General features: G+C 42.9%; 1 protein-coding gene and 1 long non-coding RNA gene across 4 annotated transcripts in view; both read left to right on the top strand.

Moving 5' to 3' along the window:
* The first annotated feature begins 101 nt into the window (after positions 1–101).
* Positions 102–27,221, top strand: part of LOC116609462 (sushi, nidogen and EGF-like domain-containing protein 1) — a 31,535-nt gene continuing 4,415 nt past the window's right edge. Inside the window, exons 1-6 of one of the 3 annotated variants that reach the window (XM_048722486.1) lie at positions 102–527; positions 701–812; positions 1,021–1,134; positions 1,574–1,628; positions 2,373–2,471; positions 3,104–3,207. In XM_048722486.1, the coding sequence (XP_048578443.1) occupies positions 192–527; positions 701–812; positions 1,021–1,134; positions 1,574–1,628; positions 2,373–2,471; positions 3,104–3,207 (820 nt within the window). In that variant the 5' untranslated portion in view covers positions 102–191. The remainder of the gene's footprint in view (positions 528–700; positions 813–1,020; positions 1,135–1,573; positions 1,629–2,372; positions 2,472–3,103; positions 3,208–27,221) is intronic. The other 2 variants (XM_048722487.1, XM_048722488.1) reach the window with 2 other exon arrangements.
* Positions 21,364–26,495, top strand: LOC125560628. Its single transcript, XR_007306701.1, has 5 exons — positions 21,364–22,391; positions 23,131–23,198; positions 25,701–25,742; positions 25,872–26,019; positions 26,091–26,495. It is a non-coding gene; the product is annotated as an uncharacterized LOC125560628 (long non-coding RNA).

Genomic DNA, 27,221 nt, shown 5'->3' with positions numbered 1-27,221 from the left:
TGAAAGCGTTTATTAATTTGCAAACGTTCCTTAATTCAAACATTGAAAACAACATTTTACACCTTGCGTGGTAACAAAAGGCAATTGAATATTGAATATTAAACAAAACACCTTTAAAAAGCGTCCAAATTTTGTTGTATGATTAAAAGGAAAATATTCAGAATGTGCTGTAACCGCCTAAGTTGAAAGAAATGACAGGACTTTTCTTGGTTGCTATACTGGTTATCGTCACAACTTTCAAAGGTTGTCAGATAAACGGGGAAAAGACGCGACCCTTTTCCTCAATTCGCTCTTTTCAACTCCACGAAAAGAGCTATTTAAGTGTGACACACAAAAAGGTATATTTTGTCGAGAGATTAAGTAAGTGTGTGCTGAACTGTTTGCGAGGAGGGTCGGCAAGATCGTTTAACTTGACAATTGAACGTAACGCAGATGGAAAGTATCTCTGTGAGGTTTTATTCTCGGACAGGTTCCTTGAAAGGGAGAAGTATGTAGCAAGCCAGACGTTCGACCACTATGAATCCCCGGTGAGTAATTGCTTTCATTAACTAAAGCTTGTTTAAAAATCAACAGCCGCACTGCGTATGGGACAGACCACTATTTTGATATTAGTGGAACGGTTTCTTCACGTCAGATGGTATCTCATTTTTTCTTTTAACTTAAATGTTGATTAATTGTGAAATTATGATGGTCATTCCAGAGCGAGTGTTCTAAATGGCCTTGTCGCCATGGTAAATGCAAAGAAATCTACGAGCTGAATGACTATGAATGCGTTTGCGAACAGGGATATACAGGAAAACATTGTGAGACGGGTAAGAGCTTTACTGCACGGTGCGATCGGCAAAAAAAAGGTATAAGGGGCGGGTGGTATTTCTTACATAATCTAGGGCCCATTCCAACTTAATTCCTCATCTTTAAAAGTCTAATGATTTCTCTATATGCTTATTCAAATTTATCTATGTTTCCACGTTTCTATTTATGTTTCTACGTGCAAAATTATTGGACTCGTTTTATTACCAGATATCGATGAATGCAAGAATAAACCCTGCCAAAATGGCGGCATCTGCAAGAACTTACCAGGGAAATACGAGTGTGCCTGTCCAAGCGGAACGACCGGAAAACACTGTGAAACATGTAATCAGTTTTTATTTTGTTTTGTATTTTTTTATTCGGAAAAGAAGGAATGTACCGTCAAAGCTTCCGGGGACTCCGATAAAAACAGACGGGGGTGATCGTTGGCAAAATATTAATCCTAAGGATGGCACTTTGGGCGTCGTCAACAGAAATTCTTACCCCTATAAGATAGCAAATTGGGTGTGGTCGAAGGAATTTTTAACACTAAGAAATTGAAGAATTGAAACAAAAACTTTCCCCCTTAAGAATAGCAATTGTTCTAATTTATACCCTAAGGGATAACAGAATCGAAAAAAAAGACTTTAAACATCCCTAAGGAAAAGCAGTTGGTGGAAATTTTTACCCTAAGAGGTAGCAAAATGGGAAAAAATCTTTCAACACCCCTTATTTTATACCCTATAAGATAGGGCGATCACCCCTAACCGTTCTTATTTTTTAGTTCTTCCTGGACTACTGAGAATTGGCGAAGAACCTGTTTGTTCGCGGAATGATAGGTACGTGGATATACGGCTTGCATAAGAATAAAATGGTAAAATAAAACCATGATAAAGCTAATGTATAGCGAAAACACAATGCCCACAAATAACCACAAAAGTCCACATAAACTAGACTCTTTTGATGAATTAGATCAGAAGTTTCACATTAGTTACCTAAACTTCAAATTCCCGTTCATTTATTTGTATTTTCATTGTATTTCGTTCTATAAAAATCGATGTAAGTCCCATTGAAAGCCTCTTTGTGGACAGGTTTTTTGAGGTTGCTCCGAATGATAATAATCAACACTTCAAGCAAAGGGAGAACTGGTCAAGCTGATTAAGAGCACTGCCCCAAGTAACCCTTGGGTGTTATTTCACGCTTACTCGCTTTCGATCGGTCTGTCTCCCCCCCCATTTTCCGCCATAATCGTGCCTAGTGTATTCATTGCGTTGCAAAGCGGGCATTTCCTTTTCGCGCGTAAAGCGACATTAATGTCAATAAGTTAGTTGTTACAGGACGCAGCAATACACAGCAATTATTCTACGATGTTGGAGCATTTCTTCTTATAACACAACACGGAAAGAAAACGCTAGAAACACGCTCTCCCCTCACGAGTATTCAAACTAGTCCGATTAAAAAAACTCGTGCTTGAACACTTGCGTACGTCGTCTACGGTCTTTACGTCTACGTCGTCTACTACGTCGTTCCAGAAATGCTCCGTTACACTTGTATTGCTCATACATTTGTTTGTAATTTGACAGCTACATCGTCCAATTTGTGCAGTCATATCAAACCTCTCATGTCACGTATTATACCTATGGATGTGGAACATGGAGCCTGAGTCGCTGTACGGGGAGCAGGTATGTGATAAAAACAGGTCAATATAAGTAGGGAATAGCACCATGAGAGAGTCGCGCGAGAACAGTATGTATGAGCTTTAATGTGGTCATCAGTTTTTTTTATGGAAGCCCTTGCGAGTAGGTCTGGGTTCGAACCGGACAGTGTTCAATTTGCTCAGGGAAGCAGAACGCCGCGAAAAGAATTGTATGAGCTTCACTTTTGGCAGGGAAGCGCGCTCGAAATTAAATACAAACTACTTTATGATTATTTTATTTGAATTTACTGCCCTAACAATCGTACCAGGTGGCATATAGTATGAAATATTTATGCTATATGGTAATTATCATAACCAGTACTCTATTTCTAACTGCACAGACTCGAATGCTGCGATAAAATCGAAGCAAATACGAAGCAAACAGGAAATACAAGAAAGTCATAGTACTTTACGCAACTGCGTTTCTGCGCAACTGCAATTTCATTTTTGAATTTGACATTTATAATTTTTTATATTTAAGAGACTGCATTTTTATTTTCTTTGCATACATTTCTATTCTTGGTAATATAAATAATAAAATGATTCACAAATGGTCAGTTTCACAGCCATCCGCCAATAATTTACTACACAGTCACATGGATCAATTTCTTTATATAGGACATACTACGGTACCGCTTACCGTACACTCTACAGAATTAACATTGTCACCAAAGTGTTTTGCTGCCCCGGCTGGAAGCAGCACAATACTTCGTGCCCAAATGGTAAGTACTCCAACACAACCTCCGAGCAATTGCTACACAGTAAATGCAAGTGAAGCACGTCAGTACTTTGTGCCCAATGGTAAGTATTTCAACACAACCTCCTAGCACTTGGTACACAGTAAATGAGGGGAAGATCTAGCTTTTCGCTAAAAGGGGGATGGGGGGGTTCGCTGAGTGACAAAGGTGGGAGTGGGTAATTTGTTTGTTTGTTACATAGACAGACAGACAGATTACATATGGCTTTCTGAACGTCCAAAGGGGGAAGGGGGGTTTAAACCCCCTAACCCCTCCCTAAATCCGCTACTGGTAAATGGCAAGTACTTCAACACAACCTCCCAGCACTTGGTACACAGTAAATGGCAAGTACTTCAACACAACCTCCCAGCAATTGGTACACAGTAAATGGTAAGTACTTCAACACAACCTCCGAGCACTTGGTACACAGTAAATGCAATTGAAGCATGTTAGAACTTCGTGCCCAAATGGTAAGTACTTCAACACAACCTCCGAGCACTTGGTACACAGTAAATGCAATTGAAGCATGTTAGAACTTCGTGCCCAAATGGTAAGTACTTCAACACAACCTCCGAGCACTTGGTACACAGTAAATGCAATTGAAGCATGTTAGAACTTCGTGCCCAAATGGTAAGTACTTCAACACAACCTCCGAGCACTTGGTACACAGTAAATGCAATTGAAGCATGTTAGAACTTCGTGCCCAAATGGTAAGTACTTCAACACAACCTCCCAGCACTTGGTACATAGTAAATGGCAAGTACTTCAACACAACCTCCCAGCACTTGGTACACAGTAAATGGCAAGTACCCGTGCGAAATGAAAATTCACTTTTTGCGATAATAGTCGAGTTTCTGTGATATCCTGGAATATCTCAGAAAATCGCAATAAATCCAAATGAAGATAAAAAGGTGCGAGATCACACTTGTGAAATTCAAAGATATCTTTGAATATCGCAACGACGCAAAAGACATGAATAGCTCGTTTGCGATGTTCTACGATTTTCCATGATATCGTATTAGGCGAGTTCGTTCCGGCTTGAGAAAAGAACCTAGTGCAAAAGAATTTGATACGCATGGGTCGACCTTTGGATATTCTGCGATTTTTTTTCAACATTTAAAATTAATTGTATTAAAATTATCCGAATTTGAAGCACTGTTAAGTTATGCATGACATTTCTAAAACGCATAGTTTTAAAGCGGCTTATAAAACAATAGAAATTAAACAAAAACAGAAAAAGTAATAAACAACATTTGACAAATTAAATGAATAAAACTCTTCTAAAAATATAAATACAGTGGAACCCCGGACACCCTCGAGACTTTCATAAGTCTCCGTATCATCGGGGTGTCCGTATTAAGCGGGCTTTGTTTTGTTTTACTTCACAGTACGACTTCGTCTTCTGGAAGAGGCGACTGGAAATAAGAAGTCACGTGACTTCTTAGTTCAAGTGTAATTTTTCAAAAAGTATAATAAATTGCACGAGCCCGTAGGGCGAATTTGAGACTCTATTTAAAGCACACGAGCGCAATTACGAATCGTATGATCACTAGTAGTAGGGAAATGGCGCAGCTGGCGCAACTTTTTCATCATCCCAAATTTCATTCCAAAATGGCGCGAAAGTCTCCGCGCACCTCCGCCAAGCCCCGCGACCTGCGCATGCGCGAGTTTGCCAGAGATCTCCTACACGACCACGCCCACCTGTCAATCACTTTGTCACGTGATAGCCAAGCCCACCTGTCAATCACTTTGTAAAAAACCTGTCAATCATTTTGTAAAAAACCTGTCAATCATCTTGTCAAAAACTTGTCAATCACTTTGTCATGTGATAGCCACGCCCACCAGTCAATCACTTTGTCACGTGATAGCCACGCCCACCTGTCAATCACTTTGTCACGTGATAGCCACGCCCACCTGTCAATCATTTTGTAAAAAACCTGTCAATCATCTTGTCAAAAACTTGTCAATCACTTTGTCATGTGATAGCCACGCCCACCAGTCAATCACTTTGTCACGTGATAGCCACGCCCACCTGTCAATCACTTTGTCACGTGATAGCCACGCCCACCTGTCAATCATTTTGTAAAAAACCTGTCAATCATCTTGTCAAAAACCTGTCAATCATTTTGTCACGTGACGGTCAAGCCCACCTGTCAATCACTTTGTCACGTGTCGCACCTAGAGGGAGCTCGGGAGGCTAGCCTCTCAGCTTCACATCTAAAAAAGCTTTTGAAAAGTGGTTTAAAGACATGGCTGGTTTGATAGAAATGGAGAACCTGAAGGTGAAAGATCTGAAAGCCCTCGCCAAGGAGCGGGGTATCCCAAGATATTACTGGATGCGGAGAGACGAGCTCGTCGGGGCGCTGACCAGCACGTCACCACCACCACCACCCCGACGGGTTCCTTTACCCAAACTTGTCAAAGGGCTGCCACGACCACCCCGCATTACCCCGTCCAACACGTCGGAGAGTATTCTCGACGGCCCGATACCTGAGATTAATGTCCCTATTCTAAAACCCTCCCAACCCCCACGGAGTTCCCGCGTCCAATCACTCAAGCACTTTGCAAACAGGGCGGCCAACTTGATCAAGAGCGAGTTAGACAAGTTTGCGGATTGGATACTATCTTATGTCCCTGAGCCCATCAAAAAGACCGTCAAAGAGGCTGCAGATAAACGGGTCGAACGTCTGAAGGAGAGGATTAAGCGTCTACACGAGGAGGTGGAAGATCGCTTCACACCCAAGGAACAACAGACGGCGTTGAAGGGGTATCTTAAAACCCACGGAATAGCCGGGCAGAGAGGTTACGACCCCAAGACATTCATCGCCAGAATCAAACCGAAAGTCTTAGAGCTCATCAGTCAACAAAAAAAGCCTATCAAAGTGAAGTTTATCTTTACTTGCGGGTTTATAAAAGAGGATCCGGCTACAGCTCAGATCGAAGAAGAACTGGGATATTTTCATACAGAAAAGCCCGAGATTGTGACAGAGTCGACTGATCTCTCTGATTTGTTCGATACGATGACAAATTATTTACTCGGATTAGTTGAGCTGTTCCAGAAGCAAGGCTCCGGATGGCAGTTTGACCAAGTGGAATACTTTGACATCAACATAGATCCCTTTGAACCGCTTTCTGGGTCTTCCTATATTCCGCTGCCGCCGAAACTAGCGTCTAAGAAGGCGATCATCAATGTTAAGAACGAGAATGATCACGAATGTTTCAAGTGGGCAGTAACCTCTGCTGTGTATCCTAGGGAGAAAGATCCTCAAAGGCTCAGTAAACAAATGATAGAGAACTCTGAGAAATTCGACTGGTCAGGGATAGAGTTCCCCATCTCACTAAAACAGATTGACAAGTTCGAGAAACAGAACCAGTATACGGTTGATGTGTTTGGATACGAAACCAAAATATATCCATTGAGAATCAGTGAGAAGGATCCAGATAATGCAATCAACTTACTTCTCATCTCGGATGATGAGACGAATCATTACTGCTGGATAAAGAATATGATGAGATTAGTATCTACTCAAATTGATGAGTTTCATCATACTCGTTTTTTATGCTGTAGATGTCTGAACTCGTTTCGGTGCAAACAATCATTAGAAAAACATTCTGAATGCTGCGGCAATCATGAAGCGGTTGGAATAGAGATGCCTAAGATAGATAAGGATGGAAATCTACCCCACATTAAATTCAAAAACTACAACAGAAAAATGCGTGTCCCCTTTGTTGTCTATGCCGACTTTGAGAGCTTCACAGAGAATATAGACACTTGCTCCCCAGATGGGAGTAAAAGCTTCACTAAGCAATACCAGAAACACAAACCGTCTGGTTTCTGCTATCTCATCAAGTGTTTCGACGGAGATATATCCCTATCCGAGCTTGTACGATACACAGCTGAATCTCCAGACGAAGATATCCCACAGCTTTTCGTAGAGTCTTTGGAGTCAGACATTAAGAAAATTTACGATAAGTTCAGGTTCCCTAAGAAGGTGAAAATGACTCCGAAGGACAAAATCGCCTATAACGACGCCACTCACTGCCACATCTGTGAGGGTGAATTAGGGGAAGACAAGGTTTTGGACCATTGCCACCTCACCGGAAAGTACAGAGGTGCTGCTCACAACGCATGCAACTTAGATCACAAAATTCCAAAGTTCTTTCCTGTTATCTTTCACAATCTGTCTGGGTACGACAGCCATCTATTTATCAAGAACCTTGGTACATCGGAAGGTAAAATAAACTGTATACCTAATAACGAGGAAAAGTATATTTCTTTCACAAAACAGATTGTAGTCGACAGTTTCACGAACAAGGAGGGCAACAAGATTGATGTTAAACGTGATATCAGATTTATCGACAGTTTCAGGTTTATGTCGGCCAGTCTCGACAGTCTAGTGGGTAATATGTCAAGGGAGTGCTTCAAAAACCTGGCGGAGTACTATGAGGGGGAGGAGCTCCAGCTGTTGTTGAGGAAGGGTGTTTTCCCTTACGACTGGTTCGACGGCTTTAGCAAGCTCGACGCAACACAGCTCCCACAGAGAGAGGCATTCCACTCCAAACTCAACGACACCGACATATCGGAGGAGGATCACCTGCACGCGCGGAGAGTGTGGGAGGTCTTTGGGATGGGGACCATGAGGGATTACCACAATCTGTACCTAGAGTCGGATGTGTTGCTTTTAGCTGACGTTTTCGAGAACTTTAGGGACGTTTGTCTCAAGAATTACGGTCTGGACCCCGCTTGGTACTACACAGCGCCAGGGCTGGCTTGGGATGCAGCCTTGAAGACCACCAAGGTGAGGCTAGAGCTTCTGACGGACTATGACATGTTGCTCATGATTGAGAAGGGCGTCCGTGGGGGTGTCTCCATGATAAGCAACAGACATGGGGAGGCAAATAACCCTTACATGAAGGAGTATGACCCTGACCTACCCACAAAATATATCACCTACCTTGATGCTAACAATTTGTATGGCTGGGCGATGAGCAACCCTTTACCGACTCACGGTTTCAGGTGGATGGGTGACCAAGAGCTGTCAGGTTGGAGAGACCGCCCATGCATTCTGGAGGTTGACTTGGAGTACCCTCACCACCTACATGACTTACACAACGATTACCCACTAGCCCCGGAATCTATCGGGCTAGGCAATGTGGACAAGTTGGTCCCCAACCTTAACGACAAGACAAAGTACGTTATCCACCATGAGACTCTGAGACTTTACGTGAGTTTTGGGCTAAAAGTCACCAAGATTCACAGGGGTGTCACTTTTGAGGAGTCTGCTTGGCTGGAGCCCTACATTGACTTGAACACCGATCTGAGAGCCAAGGCGACAAACGATTTTGAGAAAGATTTTTTCAAGTTAATGAACAACTCCGTCTTTGGTAAGACTATGGAGAACATTAGGAACAGGGTGGACATTCGGTTGGTGACGGACGAGAAGCAGGCCAAGAAGCTCATATCAAAGCCGAACTATCAACATCGCACCATCTTTTGCGAGAATCTAGCCGCCATCCACATGAAGAAGACAAAGCTGATCTTCAACAAGCCTGTCTACTTGGGCATGTCCATTCTGGACCTGAGTAAGACGCTCATGTACGATTTCCACTACAACTTCGTCAAGCCTAAGTACGGCGAGGATGCAAAGCTCTTATTCACTGATACTGACAGCCTGATGTATGAGATCGAGACGAAAGACTTTTACAAGGACATCAGCGGGGATGTGAGGTCCATGTTCGACACCAGCAACTTTCCGAAGGGTCACCCATCTGGTATTGAGGTGGGTGTGAACAAGAAAGTCATCGGAATGTTTAAAGATGAGGCTGGGGGTCAGCAAATCACAGAATTTGTAGGACTGAGGGCCAAACTTTACTCGTACAAGATGGATGAAGGTAAAGAAGAAAAGAAATGCAAGGGCGTCAAGAGAGCAGTCGTCAAGAAGAGCATCGGTTTCGATGACTACAAGGATTGCTTATTTGGTAAGAAACCTCAGATGAGACTTATGAATGTCATCAGAAGTCATAAGCATGATGTTTACACTGAAACGGTGAACAAGGTCGCTCTATCTCATGAGGATGATAAACGGGTCATCTGTGATGATGGTATTCACACCTTCGCTCACGGTCATTTCAGAACGCTATTAGGTGGTGGCTCAGTATCTTCAGGGACGACTTGAAGTTCTTCCCTAACGAACGACCTCCTTGGAGCGCCTTCGGAGAGGTAGTACAACACAGGCTGTCCAACTGAAACAACACTGCGTGATAGATCAAACACTTTTAAACTCCAAATAGGATCTGTGGCTCGTCTGCGTTCACCTCCTTCCTCTTCTCCAGGAGCTAATAGATATCTAACTCTAACCCCTGGTGGTAGTCTAACTTCATCAAGTCCAACAGGCCGCTTATACGTTGGAGGATCAATATCAACCTCTTTCAAACCAATAGATTTTGCAGGCTCTTTGCCAGTAATTCTTATGGGTTGACTATTCAGAGTTTTCAAAACATCTGGCAATCGTTTCACCCAAACTCTGGACCGATCATCGCTAATCATTTCTTGAGCATACTGATGAGAAAACAACCTCTCCGCCAGTGTTCTATTGGCGCGTTCGACAAAAGCCTGTGCGCGATGGTTCCCAGCCTCGCTTCGCTGGATGGTGACACCCTTCTTTTTCATAATCTTCGTTACCTCTCCCCTAAATTCTGTCCCCGGATCGACAATCACCGTATGAGGCCATTTAAGTTTTCTGGAGTATATCTTTTCAAACCCTTTAGCAATTCCACTCGAATCCTTGGTAGTCAGTGCTTCTGCATCTTTATATCTCGAGGCAATATCAATCACGACCAACGCGTAACGGTAGGTTTTTCTGCCTACGTTATCGTGGGGCATAAACAACAGATCGGCTTGGTGAATCTGATTAGGTTTATTCACAGTCCAATGCGGTCTGGGGACATACTTTGGAGCTGGGAGATAGATCTGCCACAACGCCTGTTTTTCAAACCACCTCTTAGCCTCGGCTTCACTGACTTTAGCGACACTAGCTAACTTAGAAATAGCTGAATACCCTTTCCAGTATCCATCGGTGGAATAGTATATTTTTGATAACCTGCTTTCGTTACTCATTTAAAGATTATCTCTCTTTTCTTAAAATAAAAGATGGCACAAGCGATATCAGAAAAAATTAACCCAAACAGGATCCCACGGGAACCCTTCGGCCTGAAAGCGGAATCGTCGCTGAATCGGATTACATTCAATCCCTCATCGGCAAGTCCTGGAGAAACCCTCTATATAAATATTCCAAAACTTGCTGAAAATGTAGTGATTGTTCCAGGTAGTGTATCCTTACTATTTGACTTAAACGTCACAGGACACGCGAATAATACTCTCGTCAACAACGTTGGCCGGAACCTAGTGTCAAGGCTCAAGATTCTTTTCGGTGGAGAAACACTACAGGATACTCAAAGATACGATCTCTTCCAAACCTATCACGACTTATACTTACAAGCTGAAGATCGTGAGGATAGAATAAAACAAGGTATCTCCTCTGAAAACATGAGGAAGCTCAGGACAAATGCAGGTGACAAAGCGACATCAGATGCTAAGGAAGTAGCTCTTGCAGCAGTTCACAACACCAAGTACTGCATTCCACTCGACCATCCTATTCTCGGCGAGCATGGGGTCTTTTATCCAAAGGCGTTACCTCATCCGCTAATCTTTGAAATTACTCTAGCCCCAGTTTCCGACGTCGTTGTTTATGCTGACACGGTCAAGACTCCAACGTACACAATCACAAACCTCGAGTTGGAATATGCTTGCATCTCAAGTGAATACTTGGCTCGTGAGGCGTTGTCGGCTTATCAGGTTGGTAGAGGATTCTTTTACGAGAACGTCATTCTCCACAAAACGTTCACCATTTCCAAACCTAATGATGGTGTCATAAACGAGCACATTAATCTGCCGAGGAGGTCAATGACAGGGATATTGTGTCTGTTCACAGAGAGCTACACAGGAGGAGCAAGGGATTCCGAAAAGTTTGTCAATCCAAGTATCACATCGATCAACATTAATGTGGATGGCATGCCAAACCGTCTCTACTCCAAGGGGATGACACCGCCGGACCTCTGGGAGTCGGTAAAGAAACGTTTCGGTAGAGAGGGTGTTAAGCAAAAGGATTTTTACGCTAATAACAAGTTTGCTCTGTGGGTCGACTTGAGGGCACATCCAGATAACAGCATTCACGGAGGAGGTCTGGTCTTGAACAACACGCGGGACGGAGTAAAACTAGAAATGAAACGAAAAGTTGGAGGAACGGGAAACATCACCTGCTACATGTTTGTAGTAGCCGACGCGTTGATGGAGGTTATGAACTCGAATTTGAGAGCAATCATGTATTAAAAAGGACTTGTGTGATAATACAAAAAGAATGGAAGAATTACGGGAAAAAGTTCCTTTTCATTGTATTATCACAGGACCTACTAATTGTGGGAAGACAAAGTACCTCACGGAACAGCTCCGAGGGCCGTTCCGGCATGTGTTTGAATACATTGTGTTGATTTGTCCGACTTATGCGAAAAACAAGTCCTATCGTAGATTTGCTCACGGAGATAAACGTTTCTTGGTATTATCGCCGGATGCTAGTAACACCGATGAGATTAACGAGTTACTAACAGATTGTGCGGTGCTATTTTCTGGTACAAATACGTTACTCGTTTTGGATGACTGTGCTGTATCGAAAGATCTAAAGCAACGCTCGAACAAGTTTATCAATCTAGCGTTCTCAGGGAGACACGAAGGATTATCAGTGTGGGTATTGACGCAACAATTAACATCCATAGCAAAGCCCTTCCGTGATAACGTCGCCTGTGTGGTCACATTCCATAATCCATCTCAAATTGGCACCAAAACACTGTTTGAAGATTATGGAGGTGATTTAGACGTCGAGACTCGTAAAAAGTTCGTAGAACTGCTGAAAACTGAAAAGTATTCCAGACTCTGTTTCTGTCTACGGCATCCATTCCAACGTTATTTGGAGATTCCTGCCACGCGGTGAGCTCTAGGGCCAGCCCCTCGAAGTGGTTTAAAAACATCTTGGTCTACTTACAAAATAAGATGGCAAGCGTCGAGGATTACATGGAAGAGAAACCCGAGTCTGAGGGAGCCCGAGGGGCTAGCTCGAAGGGCGAGCCTCCCGAAGATGATGTTGAAGTCAAACGAGAATCGCTGGCTATTCTCGCATCTCTTGGGACTACGAAGGAATTTCTTGGTGTCGGTATGAGTCTTGGTGATATCAAGAAGCTCTCGGCGAAAGACGTCGAGAAATACTTTGTTCGCTACCAGACTGTCTTAGGCAAGCAAGTTACTGATGGATTAGTAGAATCAGCACTTCAAGTGGTGTCTCAAGTCATTTCCTACGTGGTTCCTGTAGATGACACCGAAGCGCTTAGCAAAGACTTACAGAACGACGAGTTGGTTAAACGCGAATTGTCAAACTTTGCAGGTCTCTTGGTATTGAAGGGAGGAAGGATGGTAGCACTTGCTAGTGCCCTCTTTCGGGTCGCTAAGCATGTTAAACTAACACCTTCACAGGAGACTTCCAACAAACTTCAAGAAGTTTCAAGCACAACTGAGCAAACTCTTGAGCACACCTGAGCACAACTAAGCAGGCTCTTGAGCACACCTGAGCACGTCTAAGCAAGCTCTTGAGCACAACTGAGCAAGCTCTTGAGCATGATGTGATTTAAAGATTCTTTATCCAGAGTAAAGAATCATGTCTGACGAAAATCAAGAGGTTGAGCAAATCACAAAGGACCCTCCCCCCAGGAAGAAGAGTGCCGTTAAGGAGAAAGATCCTACAAAAGTCGCTTCTGGTAAGAGAGTTGCCGAATATAATAGGAGGTGTAGAGAAGCACTTGCTAGGGAGATGAAACGCGAGGCGGAGGCGAGTTCAGAAGACGCTGCACGAGCAGAGACACCCCACCAAGAGGGAGCTCGAGGGGATAGCCTCTCGGACGCTTGGATTCCAGAGCTATCGTTTACAACTGTACTGGCTCTAGTCGGAATAGGGCTCACCGCATTGGATATGTATATGCGTTTTTACAAAAAGACGCCCAAGATCAACGCCAACGAGACTGTAACTTTCGAGAGGCCTGCCGCCCGAGGGGCTAGCCTCCCGAACGCGACGCCAAAAATAGGAATGTTGTGATTTAAAGATTATCTGAATCTGTAATAAATAAAATCATGTCAACTGAAAACAAACTTGTGAAAACGATCACCGACTCAGCAGTCATCATCGGATTAGCCGCCGGTATGGGTTATGTTGCTAAAAAGGCTATGAAAGAGTCATTCATCAGCGACCCTTCGTCAAGTGTTACAAACTACGCTAAATGGGTTGCTGTCCTGTCCGGTAGTATGTATCTGAAAGATTATCTGGAAACACAAAAGATTTTGCCAAAACCGCTGTAGGCGACTTAAAGATCTTATAGATTGATTAATAAATGGCGAGTATAGCATTTATGATTGGTGGAGCTATTCTTAATGCGACGGCATTCGTTGGAGGGAGTTACCTAGCGAGATACTTATCTTCTGACGCTACTCATGTTGATAAAGAAAAAATAAGACACGATAAAGCGCTTGAAAAGTATCAACAAGCAATGGGTGATTGGCAGAAAAAAAGACAGGAATACCAGGATTGGTTGGAGGAAGAATATAATAATAAAGTTCGTGCGGATGGGAACAATAAAGAGACGGATGAGGCCTTCAAACTATACGCTCAAACACATCCAGATTTTGATTTGAAAGAGCCTGAGCTCTCAGATTACTACAGACCAAGTAGCAACCAAAAGATGGGAGAGATGGCATATGTTGGAGGTGGAATGTTAGCCCTTGGCTATGTAGCGAGTAGGTGGATATGAGCCGGCACGACTTAAAGATTTCTTATTTTCAAACAAAATAAGAAATGGATATAGATTTTGATCCCACAACAGAAGAAGGTAGAGAAGATTTGAATACTACTGTAGACGAAGATTATGACTCTCTTATTCCAAACGATGGTGAGGGAAGAGAATCATGGAATGAAAGGATTTCAAACAGATTTGGTAGAGGTGCAAGCTATGTGATTAGGAGGTTGACCGACTTATGGAAAACACGAAACCCCGGGAGGGATGTCCCCGAGTACATGGAGTTACAGAATATTGGAGGTTCTTCTTCAACGGACACACTTAGGGTAAACCTTTTGTTATCGAAATATCCAGATCTTGATGAAAATTTAGTTCAGATTTCAACGGATGAAAGAGGGAAACAATTCATTTCCTTCTATTCTGCGAGAAAAGGTGGTTGGACTAGACCAGAAAGGTTGTATAATGAGGATAGAACGGTGCGGAAGAGTGTTGACGACAAAATCAGATCCGGAAAGTACAAGCAAATTCAGATTCAACTCGATGAACTAGACGCTACAGGTAATACACTCAGAGAAGAAGAAGAGAGAAACACCGAGCAAATGAGAAAAAATAATGAGGAACGAAGTGAAACAACTAACCAAGAAAGACTAAGAGCTATAGATCGTAAAAATGAAGAGCTCAGCGAAAGAAATTCTGTCATAGATGAGACTTTGGAAGAGAATCAATTGGAGAGAGAAAATCTTGAAGAGAGAATGTCGTTGAAAGATCGTGTCAAAGCGATTTTTAAGAAATACGGATTTACAGTCGCTGCTGTCGTTACCGCTGTGGGCGTTGTTATCGGTGTTATTGTCTCTAACCTGAAGACGGGTTTGACAAGTGTTGCAAAAGGCGTTGGAGACGGTCTTAAAACAATAGGCAAGAAACTAGGAGAAATACTCCCAGGAATGGTTGGTGCGATAGCCAGTTTCATCTTTAGAACGGCGGGTGAAGTCGTAGGCTTTTTAGCTAAAAACGCATGGCTTCTCATCGTCGCTGTCGTCCTGTATTTCGTAGAACGATTTAAAAGGAGACGGAAATCATAACAAATGGTATTACTCTACATTGAAGGGAACGTTGGTGACTTTACCGTCTATTTAGAACACCCTATTGAAAAGCCGCGGTTTATCGCGCTGCGAGGATGTGCGTTTCATAATCGTTGTAACAGTCTCTCAAGCGAGGGAACGGTCTCCGACGGTGAGAACATTATCCTCAGGATCCCCGCGGGGCAGTATACGATTGAGACGCTAAAACTTCAAATAGATGGGGGTATGCGTCTTGGTGAAAAGTCAGTATCTATTAGAGACTCGTCACTCGAAGTTCATCGGAACGTCGTGTTGAATGAGCCGCTCGCCTGCCTGTTAGGACTCAAGACCAGGGAGCTGGAAGCAAACACTCGCCACGAGATAAAGATGATAGGTCACGAGGCTATTTTTATCCACTGCGATCTTGTGAACGCGTCTGACTCCCTCCAACAAGGGGCGCCCTCACAAGTCCTAGCAAGTGTAGAGCTTGATGAAGGAAAGATATACCTCAATCCAAGCGATCCGGTACGGGTTAGCACCACATCAGTCGGTTACGTGAGTAGTCTCCGTCTTAGTATAAAGGGCGGTGACGGAAACACAATAGAGCGCGGTCTCTACCCGATACGTCTAATTTTAGAAATCACTTAAAGAATAAACTCTCCCCATAATAAAGCTATGGAAGAGTACAACTCAATCTACCCGAACGTACCCCGAGGGGTCAGCCCCTCGGGTGATAACTTCAGACTTCAAAAGATCCACGATGTTTTGGGAAGTTTGGAGCAGGAAGTCAAACATTATGAGAACGTGAGGAAAAAGTATAAACGAGCGCAGAGCGTGTTTTCAAAGGTAAGTGTGGGCTTAGGACTCGCGTCCGTCATTCTTGGGTCTGGTGGTTTAGGAACTTCTCTGTCAGGTTTTGGTATCGTCGTTGGAGTTCCGTTGGGTGCTTTGGCTGGTGTTTTTGGTCTTACGTCTGTAGGCTGTGCGGCGGTTTCTAAACGACTGTCGCGAAAAGTCTCTAAGCACGACCAAACGGTGGCGATGGCAGGGGCAAAGGTGAATAGCATACGTGATTTAGTTTCTAAAGCTTTGAAAGACAACAAAATATCAGATGAAGAGTTTTCATTGATCTTGAATGAGGTGGATAAGTTTGAGGCTCTAAAGCTTCAGATTCGTCAAAAGTCAGGAAAAGAGGACGAAAAAAACGTAAACATCACCAAGCTGAGGGAAACAGTAAGAGAAGAGATTTTGAAAGACCTGGCGAGTCGACCCGCTCGGTGAAATTTCTGTACGAGAGAACTCCCGTTGGATGGATCTATGAATTGAGATGCGTAAAGGACTGATTTAAAAACATCTTATATGTCATATAAGATGAAGTTTACAGAATTTGTGAAAAGGTACCCCTACTACTCACGCTTCAGGTTCTCTGCCGACGAGCACGGCAATGTGCAATTCGTTTTCAACGGGGACGAATACGATCCATTCGACAAGAATGGGAATCTAGTCAAAACGTTATATCACTTCCCTGGTAATAGCTGGAAACCTGAGAATATCCAGGATTTTCTAGTCGCCGACGACACACAAGCATACAAGGAAACGATCCAGCAACTGTTTGGGTTCCCAAAACAATACAGACTAGACGCGCGTGCAGAGTACAAGATATTGCCGTGGGACGAAAACCCTACGAGAAATAATTACGTCTCTTTCGATGTTTTTATAACACCAAAGCTGAAGACACACTTTGTTTTTAGGGACATATTCACCGACAGCTTGCTAGTATTCAGAACAGCAAAGGAGGCTAGTAGGTGGCTCGACGCCTCAAACCTCAGTTATTGGAGTCAAGCCTTAAATTTTGCTATGTTTTGCGCTACTGCTGGATGTGGTGTGACGCGTGACATGATTGACGACTCTCAAGTTGGGTCGTTCTACAGATTCCACATCATTTTCACTATCAGACGAATATTAAACGAGCTACAATGCCCTCTTCCAAAAGATAGGCTCTTTAGTTGGAATAAAAACTTTTACAGCGAAGCGGCTTACCAAAAACTAAGAACAGAATTCCGAACTGGTGACGATTTCCGGTTCCTCGGACCGATAAATCGTGGGTTAGGGAACGTTTATAATTATGATTATCACGGCTTGTCATCTTCTAACGACAAGTATAAGCCTTATGGCACCATTGATCAATTACACGACGAATGGGACGCTGCCAAAAGCGACCACGAACACATGAATCACTTTGAGATCGAGTACCTGAAAGACCTTAGAACTGGGTTTCAGTATGAGTGGTTCTTTCCGGAAAAATCAATGGGGTTAACCAAAGCTGGGTTGTCTAGGATAAACCAGAGCATCGAAGCCTTTGTTTACTGTATTCTAGGCGCGCAAGTTCAGACCCGGTCGTCAATCGTCGGTGATAGCGGTTCAGCTCAGGAAACGAAACAGGTCTTCACGAAACTCTTTGAAAGCGCGGTGGTGGAAAACAGTATATCGAAAAGTATACAACGGTATCAGTTTGCTTTACAACAGGCGAGACAAAAACTAGACCTGGCTTTCGCCCTCGGCTGTTGGTTAAGTCCATCGTATCTTGTGATAAATAACAACACTTCGATCGTTGGCTATAATAACAAGTTACAAAAAGCCACCACTGATATGAAACTGGGGCTGAATCCGATAAATAACGAGATAAAAACGATCCCAAAACATAATATGGGTCATTCAAAGATTGTATTACCTCATACCGAGTCAGTCACGGCTCACAAACCGGAACCGGAGGCGAAAACTAACCCAAAGCCGGACGTGATTAAACCCACGAACACGCAGCACGAAAATAACCTTGTCACGATCACAGCCTTTACGGCTGGTTTAGCTTGGTATCTATTCCGGTAACATGCGGGGTGCATGTGGACGGATGTGACGTACCGCAAGAAGACAATACCTGTCCACGTGTGCATACCAGACCACCCTGGCGACCGCGAACTCTCAATGTAAATACGAAACCTATTTTCAGAATCGCTAGTTGTTAGGGTGATTAGGAATGTATGTGTTTTGTAACGTGAGACGCGTTACAAAACTGAGTGGGTCAATGTTAATTTCCGTTACACGTTCTGCAATGGTGTTTTTGTCTATCGTGTTCGCATATTTGAGACCCTCCGCATAACTTACAAAAGGGTCTCTGTTTGCCGTGTTCACACATCCCTTTCCCCTCGCAGTCTTTACAGACATATCTTGCTCGTCTGTGCTCACAAATGCTACCGCCGTTACATTCTCTGCATCGCGTTTTTCTCCGGTTGTGAGGGCAGATTTGCGATCCGTGACAATCTTTGCAATAATATTTCACTCTGCCATGAAGACACTTATAATCCGTTGTTCGCTTTACGGGGGATACTTTCGAGTCTTTCACCGTTTGGTTCTCCATTTCTATCAAACCGGTCATGTCCTTAAATCACTTTTCATTTTTTTACGCTTCGATACTCACCCTCCTAGCCGGCCGACGTCTACCTGGCGAAACACTCTTCCAACGTTTCCTTCTCTTGCTCATCCATGCACCAATCCCAAAACCTGTCAGGATGCCAAGCTACTGGCATTAGTTCGTCCTCCAGCTTTCTACGGAATCTCACCTTGTGTAGCTTCTCCGGGAGCTCCTCATGCACGAGACCCCACCTCCACGCCGCACGTAGCACCGCGACAATTTCGTGTAGACCCAAGAATCGCGCGTAACTCATATGTACAACGAGATCGGTCGCGCCCCACTCCAAGCAAAACCTCACAATCTCGAGGTTTCCAGATTCGGTGGCCGGTGTTATAGCACAGTCCGGATCAAACTCGCTGAAGTTTTCTCTCAGCAGCTTTAGAACCTCAACGTGCCCATTGTACGCCGCCTCGGCGGTGGCCCAACCGACATCGACATCGGCACCTAGATCTATCAACAACTCAACAACCCCCACCTGACCTTCCGCCGCCGCAGCACCCATGGCCTCAGTCATGGCCTCTCCTCCGTCGGCACAATACTCACCCATCACCTTCAAAACCTCTACGTGCCCGCCTTTCGCGGCCATGGACGCTGGATACACGAAGTCACAGGCGCCCGACTCACAACACATCTTAACGATCTCGGTGTGGCCGTTCATTGCGGCCCTGACCATCGGCTTTTCGAAATCCGTCGCACCCCAACTCTTACACAACCTCACGGTCTCGACGCACCCCTCCCACGCCGCGCGCTCCATAACGGCGTCAAAGTCTGCGGCTCCCCACCTCGCTAAGGTGGCGGCTTGATCCTCCACGGTGAGATTTGTAAGACTTCCAGCACTTTGCATATCCATTTTGTTATTACATCCACGTCTTTAAACCACTTTTTTCGAATTTTTTTAGACGTGTTAATTCACATCTACTCCGAACTGACAGTTTTCTGGAAATCCTGATTTCTCTGGAAATCAGGAAATATCATACCACACCAGGCGTACCCAGGACTGTGGCCACTTCTCTCGCTTTCCTACTGATGGTTAACTCGGAGACGCCCGTCCTTTCGGAGAATTTTTTAAGTGTAATATCGACCCCCTTTAGCCGTACCCAGTAATAGGTTAAAGCGACCGCAAAGGATTGTGGGCGAGCGCGATTCAACTCAGACGAGCGGTTCTTAGATCTGTAGTAGAGCTGGACCACCTCTCCCTTCTGTGCGGGGGACGCCGAGAATCTATCCATCACATCGCGAATGTGGTCCACGACGGTGGGAGACGTTCCGTGTAGTAAGTAATCTTTAGGCATGTTAATACTGAAGATTTTTAGACCCTTAAGGCAACTCTTCCTGCTCAATCCAAAAGTTTCCATCAAGGTTTTCGGTGTCTGACACTTACCAGACATCTTGTAGGCGTAGTAGATACACGCAAAGACGATCGCCTTCCGTGGGTCGCCGCGAAAAATCTGGCCTTTCGTCACCTGAGTGTATATCTCGTTAGCTTTGGCTACAATTACCCCGCTAAAACCCATGTTCTCCACATCCTTGTCAATATTTCTATCCTCAGACCTACGTACCTGGACCCGACTTGGATCCGAAGACCGTTTGCCGTCGGAATGTCCGTAAAAACCCCATTCCCTTTCGTGCGCGATCACGCGCTGCATCTGTTCCCCGCACTCTAAGCAACTAGTGACCCCGTCTTCTGTGACTAGGTCGTCATGATTGCAAAGGGTGTTACTACTATCCTCGTCTCCCAAGGAGGCTCTACTAGTCTCGTATTCGGTGAGGGCTCGGTCAAACAGTGCAAATTCCGGCATGAGGGTGGGGACGTCAATCTCAGGCACCGGTCCGCCGGGGATATTATATGGTGGTGGTGACCGATCTTCAACCGTGCGTTCAACTGTTCGTTCCTCCATTTTATTAGACTGTTCATGTCTTTAAACCACTTTTCAAAGGCTTTTCAGATGTGAAGCTGAGAGGCTATCCCCTCGAGCTCCCCCTAGGTGGGGTCTAAAGTCTCCACACCACATCTGTGGACTAGTATCTCACCCATCTTTTTTCGCCATACCGTGGCATGGAGACTAACATTGCTAAAACACCGAGGACAATTGTCGCCGCTCCGGCCACAAACCCAACGGGGTCGAAGCTTCCGTATTCTGAGTCTTCATAGTAATCAGCGTCACAACAGCAGTGTTCAGGCCCCGCATCCGCAGTGTTACTCACATTCACCTCCAGCACCGGACAACCGCCGGCTGTAGCCGCATCGTTTTTAATCTTCACCTCCGTCTTTAATGTCATTTTATCTATGACCCCATTCGTCTTTAGACCAGAATAGCCTCTCGAGCTCCCCCTAGGCGCGACACGTGACAAAGTGATTGACAGGTGGGCGTGGCCGTCACGTGACAAAGTGATTGATAGGTTTTTTACAAAGTGATCGACAGGTTTTTGACAAAATGATTGACAGGTTTTTGACAAAATGATTGACAGGTGGGCGTGGCTATCACATGACAAAGTGATTGACAGGTTTTCGACAAAATGATTGACAGGTGGGCGTGGCCGTCACGTGACAAAGTGATTGACAGGTGGGCGTGGTCGTGCAAGAGATCTTTGGCAAGCTCGCGCATGCGCAGGTCGCGAGGCTTGGCGGAGGTGTGCGGAGACTTTTGCGCCATTTTTGGAATGAAATTTGGGGTGATCAAAAAGTTGCGCCAGCTGCGCCAAAACCCTACTACTTCACTTATAAATAACACACAAATTAGTAAAGTCAAGTTTTTGTTTGAAACACAGTAAAACAGCGCGCTTTTTTCAAAAACTGGTGTGATTCGTCCGTGGAATTGGACATTGAATCTCAAAATGATCATAATATATTTTTTGTTTGTTTTAAACGCGATCCCCTGATAGAATAGAATAGCCATAGAATTGCTCTGTCATATTTTTTTGCTAATTAACACCCGAGTGTTTTTTGCCCAGTTATATTTTTGCTTATTTTTATCACCCGATGAGTGTTTCTGTCCCGTCAAATTTTGCCTTTTTTCGCTAATTGTTCACTCGGTTATTTCCTCCCTCTGATTGATGTTGCGCTATATCCTTCGAGGTTCACGTGGGTAAAGGTCAGTTATTAAGAAACTCATAAATAATCATATAGAACCAAATTAATTCCGGCCCGCTGTAGACTTATATCAACATTGTGAATCAAGCCCTTAAATGATACAAACTTTTGCATTTTGCTTTTATTGTTGTCATTCTTCTGACAGGTATTGAGATTAGTTGATCGAAGTGTTACCTGGAATGCCGAGCCTACGACGCTCCCCGTGGAGATCGATGCTCAAAAAGCATCGATCTCCACAGGGGCCGGGGTCAAAAATTCCGTTGTTAAGAGCGTGCGGCTTGTTATGACACTATCTTACGTTCTGTAATCAACATCACCTAATCAGAATCCGCTATTTTGCATACGTCATTCACCCCTTGCTGGCTGCCTGGGATGTCGCCGACTTGTACTGGTTCTCGTTGGATTGTACCGGTTGCATTTTCTTAGCGAATCTCCGTGATTTTAGGGAATTTTATCGAATTTTAGTGATCAAATCAAAATGATCTCCAAGAAATTTGTTGTTGTGGAGTGGCTGAACAACGCAGAGGATCGTTGCGAGTTAACAGTTCTCAGGGGAAGTGAAGTTTTGCGCCAGGGTGGTTTGGTATCGGTGGTATTCATTGCATTGCAGCAGATAACACACCAAGACTTTACGAGGCAGAAGTGTTGCAAAACTTCGGTAAGTCGAAGTTAGGCTTCTTTGTTTTTATCGTTTTACTTTATAAAATAGAGACCTTACGCAAGGACGTCCTGACAGCGCATGTAGAACGCGAAAATAGGAAAATGCCGTTCTAGATTTGCCGTCGCGGACGACACGCCGTGTTGTGTGAGCAGTTCGTGAGCGCGCGCGCCATTCTTGATGCCGTCCCGTTCTTGCGTAAGGTCTCTAATATAATAATAGAACTAAGCAACGGTAGCGCAGAGAATATTTCGGGTATTCAGTCTGAGTTCCTACGGTATTTCTCCTCATGCTCACATTCGCATTGGCTTTTGTTTCTTGAGGAACGTCGATGCTATTATCTTTTGCGGCATTGTCTGGCTCGATTTTGGATTTCTTTCCTCCGTGATTTGTAAATACTCTTGCTTTTGGTGGCGGACGTTTGGAAGCACAAGCAGCTTTACAGTTCTAAACTACGGAGTACATTCTTATAAAAGCATGAAGTATTTGAACCCAGGGCGACGGTAGACCTCGACGGCGTTTCGTTCTATTTTGTAACGGGCCGTAAGAAGTAAGAGCGTGCAGCACCTCTGTATTATGACTTCAGTGCTAAAACTCGGAGCAATTATTAGCAGTTGGACGTCATAGGACGACAATAGGAGCCCACCTCTAGGGCCGTACAACTGTGAAAGGTACTATGAGTGAGCCCATCACTTGGTCGGTACAACAGTGACTTGCAGTTTTTTTATTTGGATTTCAGACTCACAGCGCAAGGCAAGCAGTTTGAAAACGAGCTGCTTGAGGGAGGCAACGACAGCGTTGACCGAGGTAACATTATAAGAATAGGAAAATCCACAGAATATTAAATGCATTCTTCGCATCCCTTACGTGAATGTTTTTGTTAGTTAATTTACCTTCACACAATTGATAATACTTTGCTAAAATAGTATATTAGTGTTAATGTAATGTTATATACCTAGAAGTAACGTAAAGTAAACACTTAAGGATACTGTAGACCCGGGCGGTAATTACCCCGATCGTCCCGGCAAAACGCGCTTAATTTTAAGTGCTTTTGTCTGGTCCAAAGTGCTTAAACTTAAACAAGAGGTAAAAAACCTGAAAGTTCTAGCGATGCAAGCTCTCAATTTGAAGCCCTACATGTACGGTACAGTACTTAATGGTCATTCCGGGTGAGTGAACACCATTCAACCAACAAATCTTTATGTGTTGCCTATAGCATTATTGCTAAGCAGCTCATCTCTTTTCTCAATATGTAATGTTCACAAACATGGGCATGTAGTATAATGGTTCCTTAACACAAATTCCGAATAATGGTTCCGAAACACAATTTACATTATACAGCTTCTTAAATGTGACTTGATTGATGGGGAATAATTAATGAGGAAATTTTAATGTTGAAAATGAAATTTGGAAACTTCATGTGACTAGGCTTTATCACATTAATAACAAATGGTTAGTTATTTATTTCAGATGACAAACAGCCACTCTGATTTAATGCTACTGCAAAATCTTCAATATGGAAAAAAAATTGTCATTCGTTCTCGTAGCAATTTGTAAGAACGACAAAATCTATCGCATACTAAAACGCCATTTTTTCATTCAAAATGGATGGAAAAACAGACTTAAATACGATTATTGAAATTACGGCGAAATGAAACCTCAAGAAACACGTGTTTTCAAGTTTGAATCATTGAATTCCATAAAAAAAAAACACAGGAAAATCTTAGAAGCAATAACTCGCCATAGAAAAGTAAATAATACTCGAGGGGTCGATCTTCAACCCTTAGGTAAAACTATTAGGATATCAAAATAACTAAAATTCACGGGAAGAAATAAGAAAGCGAAGGGAATGTTAAATTAAAAAAGAAATTAATTTGGAATTAAGTTGATCGCATGGTTTTGTCTCGACGAAAAATGTGAACGCCAACCGAAATAAAATAACATGGATTTTCCATAAAGCAAAGTCTTAGCGTTTTCCCTCGATTTTAAATGATAAACAAAGTTTGTCTTTTAGTGTATGAGTAAAAGACTATCAAGAGCCTCATCTAGAGCTTTCTAACTGTAATAATATATATCTTCATCCGCTAATCGCACAAGTGGTAATTAACAAAAATAACATGTTCGATATAGGTTAGTTTCTTTTCATAAATAAGGTTTATGGGGGGCTACTTTACGAAAAGTAGACCAATCATACACTTGTTATCTTTCTTGCTAGACCACAAAGGTGATAGATAAGACTACATTGTAAAGGCTCCTGTTTGCGACAATTTTTAAATTTCCGCGCAAAATTCGAGCTTTGCTGAGTCGGTAATGTGTACCATTACTTAGCATTATGCGTAATCTCTCACCTCAAATTTCTATAAATCTTACTCCAATAGTGTGCTATGACCTCGTGCTTGATGTACAAAACACGCCCACTAGTAAAAATGAAAGATACGCACAGAAGTATAATATGTTCTTATGTTAGATTTATTGAGATATCGGAACCTCTTTAATCTAATAGGATTAGGTGATCTTTAAATCCTTGTAAAAGAGCTTTTAAGATAGATAAAAAAGGCTAACATAATAACAGGAAGTCTGCGCCTTAAATTTCAATGAATATCAAGTACTAGAAGACAGGTGCAAATCTTTCTTGTGGGTATAAGATAATGATCTCTAAGTTATGTCTGGTTTTGAAAGTGTTTGTTTTGAAAGCCCTCTAAGAAAATGATATTGCAAAAGGGCTTGGCATGTTATTTATTTATTTGTTTTTTTTAAAGAACAAAGACTGATAAAATAAGTGAATAAATATATATAAATATAATATCCAACTCTATACCCTGTGTATCGAGCACTCTTCTATGGACCCTACACCTATATGAAACATATAACATAAAGTAAACCCCACAGAAACAAAACTTCAGCATAATCACACGGTGTAAACTCACCATCACCATCACCATCACCATCACCATCACCATCACCATCACCATCACCATCACCATCACCATCACCATCACCATCACCATCACTACGGCGGCTTCGGTATTCTGAATCCACTCCCTGGATATGAGGAATTTGGCTCTCAAACATAGGAAATATTTAGGCACAAATTCAAATTCGGTACTTTTCTCGTGCCCGGCTTGGATTTTATGATTTTGTTAATTATGTATCATATATTAGTAGCCGAATGCAGTGAATGTAACACTATCAGCAAGTAGTTTTGGATTTTTTAAAGGCTGTGACTGTGCGGTTTTTGCACATTGTAATAGTCCTCTCCGCTGTTATCACATAAAGAATATTGTTTTTTTTTTTTTGTATTTTTTATAGGTTTACAAAGATGTTCCTGCAGAGGATCAGCCCAGTCCAGTGGTACGTCGATAAAACATAAAACAAACAATTTAACCGGAACAGAGAACTCGTATAGACTATATACACGCCTGATTGCTTATACACCGATTTTAGCTGTTTTCAATTAATTGTTCAATTTATTCTTTACAGTCACAACAAAAGCAGAAAATTAAATATCTGTCAAAGCCCCTGGAAGGGGTGAAGAGGCTCCTGTCAGACCTCTTTACCGAAGAAGAGCTCATGCGGTGCACACTGAAGGGGAAGGGAAGGACCAGCAACAAGATGCAGATAATTTATGGTAATTCACAACAGTGCGAGAAATGCAGAAAGGTATCACTTACTTAACTGCAACTATCATTATTTTTGCAGGTGCAATGAGGGGAAATTACGGAATGACTGATGAGAAAATGGACCAGGAGAAGATTAGATTAGAAATCAGCAAAAATCCTTAAAAGACAAAACCAAAAAAGTCTTCAGTAAAGCTAAGTGAAATGTCCATTGTTGGTGTAAAATGTCCGCTTAAGTAGGTTTTTTAATCATAGAGATATTTTAGCTTGCCTTATATACCAACTTTTTGTCGAATTTGGTTTTGTCTTTTAACGATTTTTGCTGATTTCTATAACGTTATAGAAGTCACTGTTCACGTTGTATCCGAAAATTATAAAGTTGATTATCAAATTTTGAGATAATTGTAAATTTGTTCTGTATTCTAAAAATAAAATTATTTGCTGGAAAATATTGCTAGCTATTTGTAATAAATTACCGGATATCCAAGAAAAGCGTATAATATTCTGCAAAATGACAATATGTCAATAACAATAACAATTTCCTTCAATTCCGAAAAATCTTATAAAATCCGATTATGCATTCACTAAAATCAAAGAAAATCCAATATTGTCAAAGAATATCGTTCTTTATCGCAAAAGGAACAACGCATCTATGCATTCCCTGTCACATTAATGCATATTCCAAAAAATCGCATTATATCCAATTGGATATTCCAGAATATCGTAGAAAATCCTGTTTAAAGTAAGACTATGCCTTTTGAGATATCCTAGAATATCCTGGAATATCGGTCCAAATTTACCGTGAAAATTCACACCTTGTATCTAGAATATCCTAGGAAATCGCAGGATGTTCTAAGATGAATATCGTGAGATATTCAAGGATATTACAGAAAGTCTTGGAATATCCCAGTTTCATTTCGCACGGGTACTTCAACACAACCTCCGAGCACTTGGTACACAGTAAATGCAGGTGAAGCATGTTAGAACTTCGTGCCCAAATGGTAAGTACTTCAACACAACCTCCCAGCACTTGGTACATAGTAAATGGCAAGTACTTCAACACAACCTCCCAGCACTTGGTACACAGTAAATGGCAAGTACTTCAACACAACCTCCGAGCACTTGGTACACAGTAAATGGTAAGTACTTCAACACAACCTCCCAGCACTTGGTACATAGTAAATGGTAAGTACTTCAACACAACCTCCGAGCA

The sequence above is a fragment of the Nematostella vectensis genome, chromosome 15 (assembly GCF_932526225.1).
Source record: "Nematostella vectensis chromosome 15, jaNemVect1.1, whole genome shotgun sequence".
Lineage (NCBI taxonomy): Eukaryota > Metazoa > Cnidaria > Anthozoa > Actiniaria > Edwardsiidae > Nematostella > Nematostella vectensis.
The sequence above is the reverse complement of the archived record's forward strand: the minus strand, read 5'-3'. Positions and strand labels throughout refer to the sequence as shown.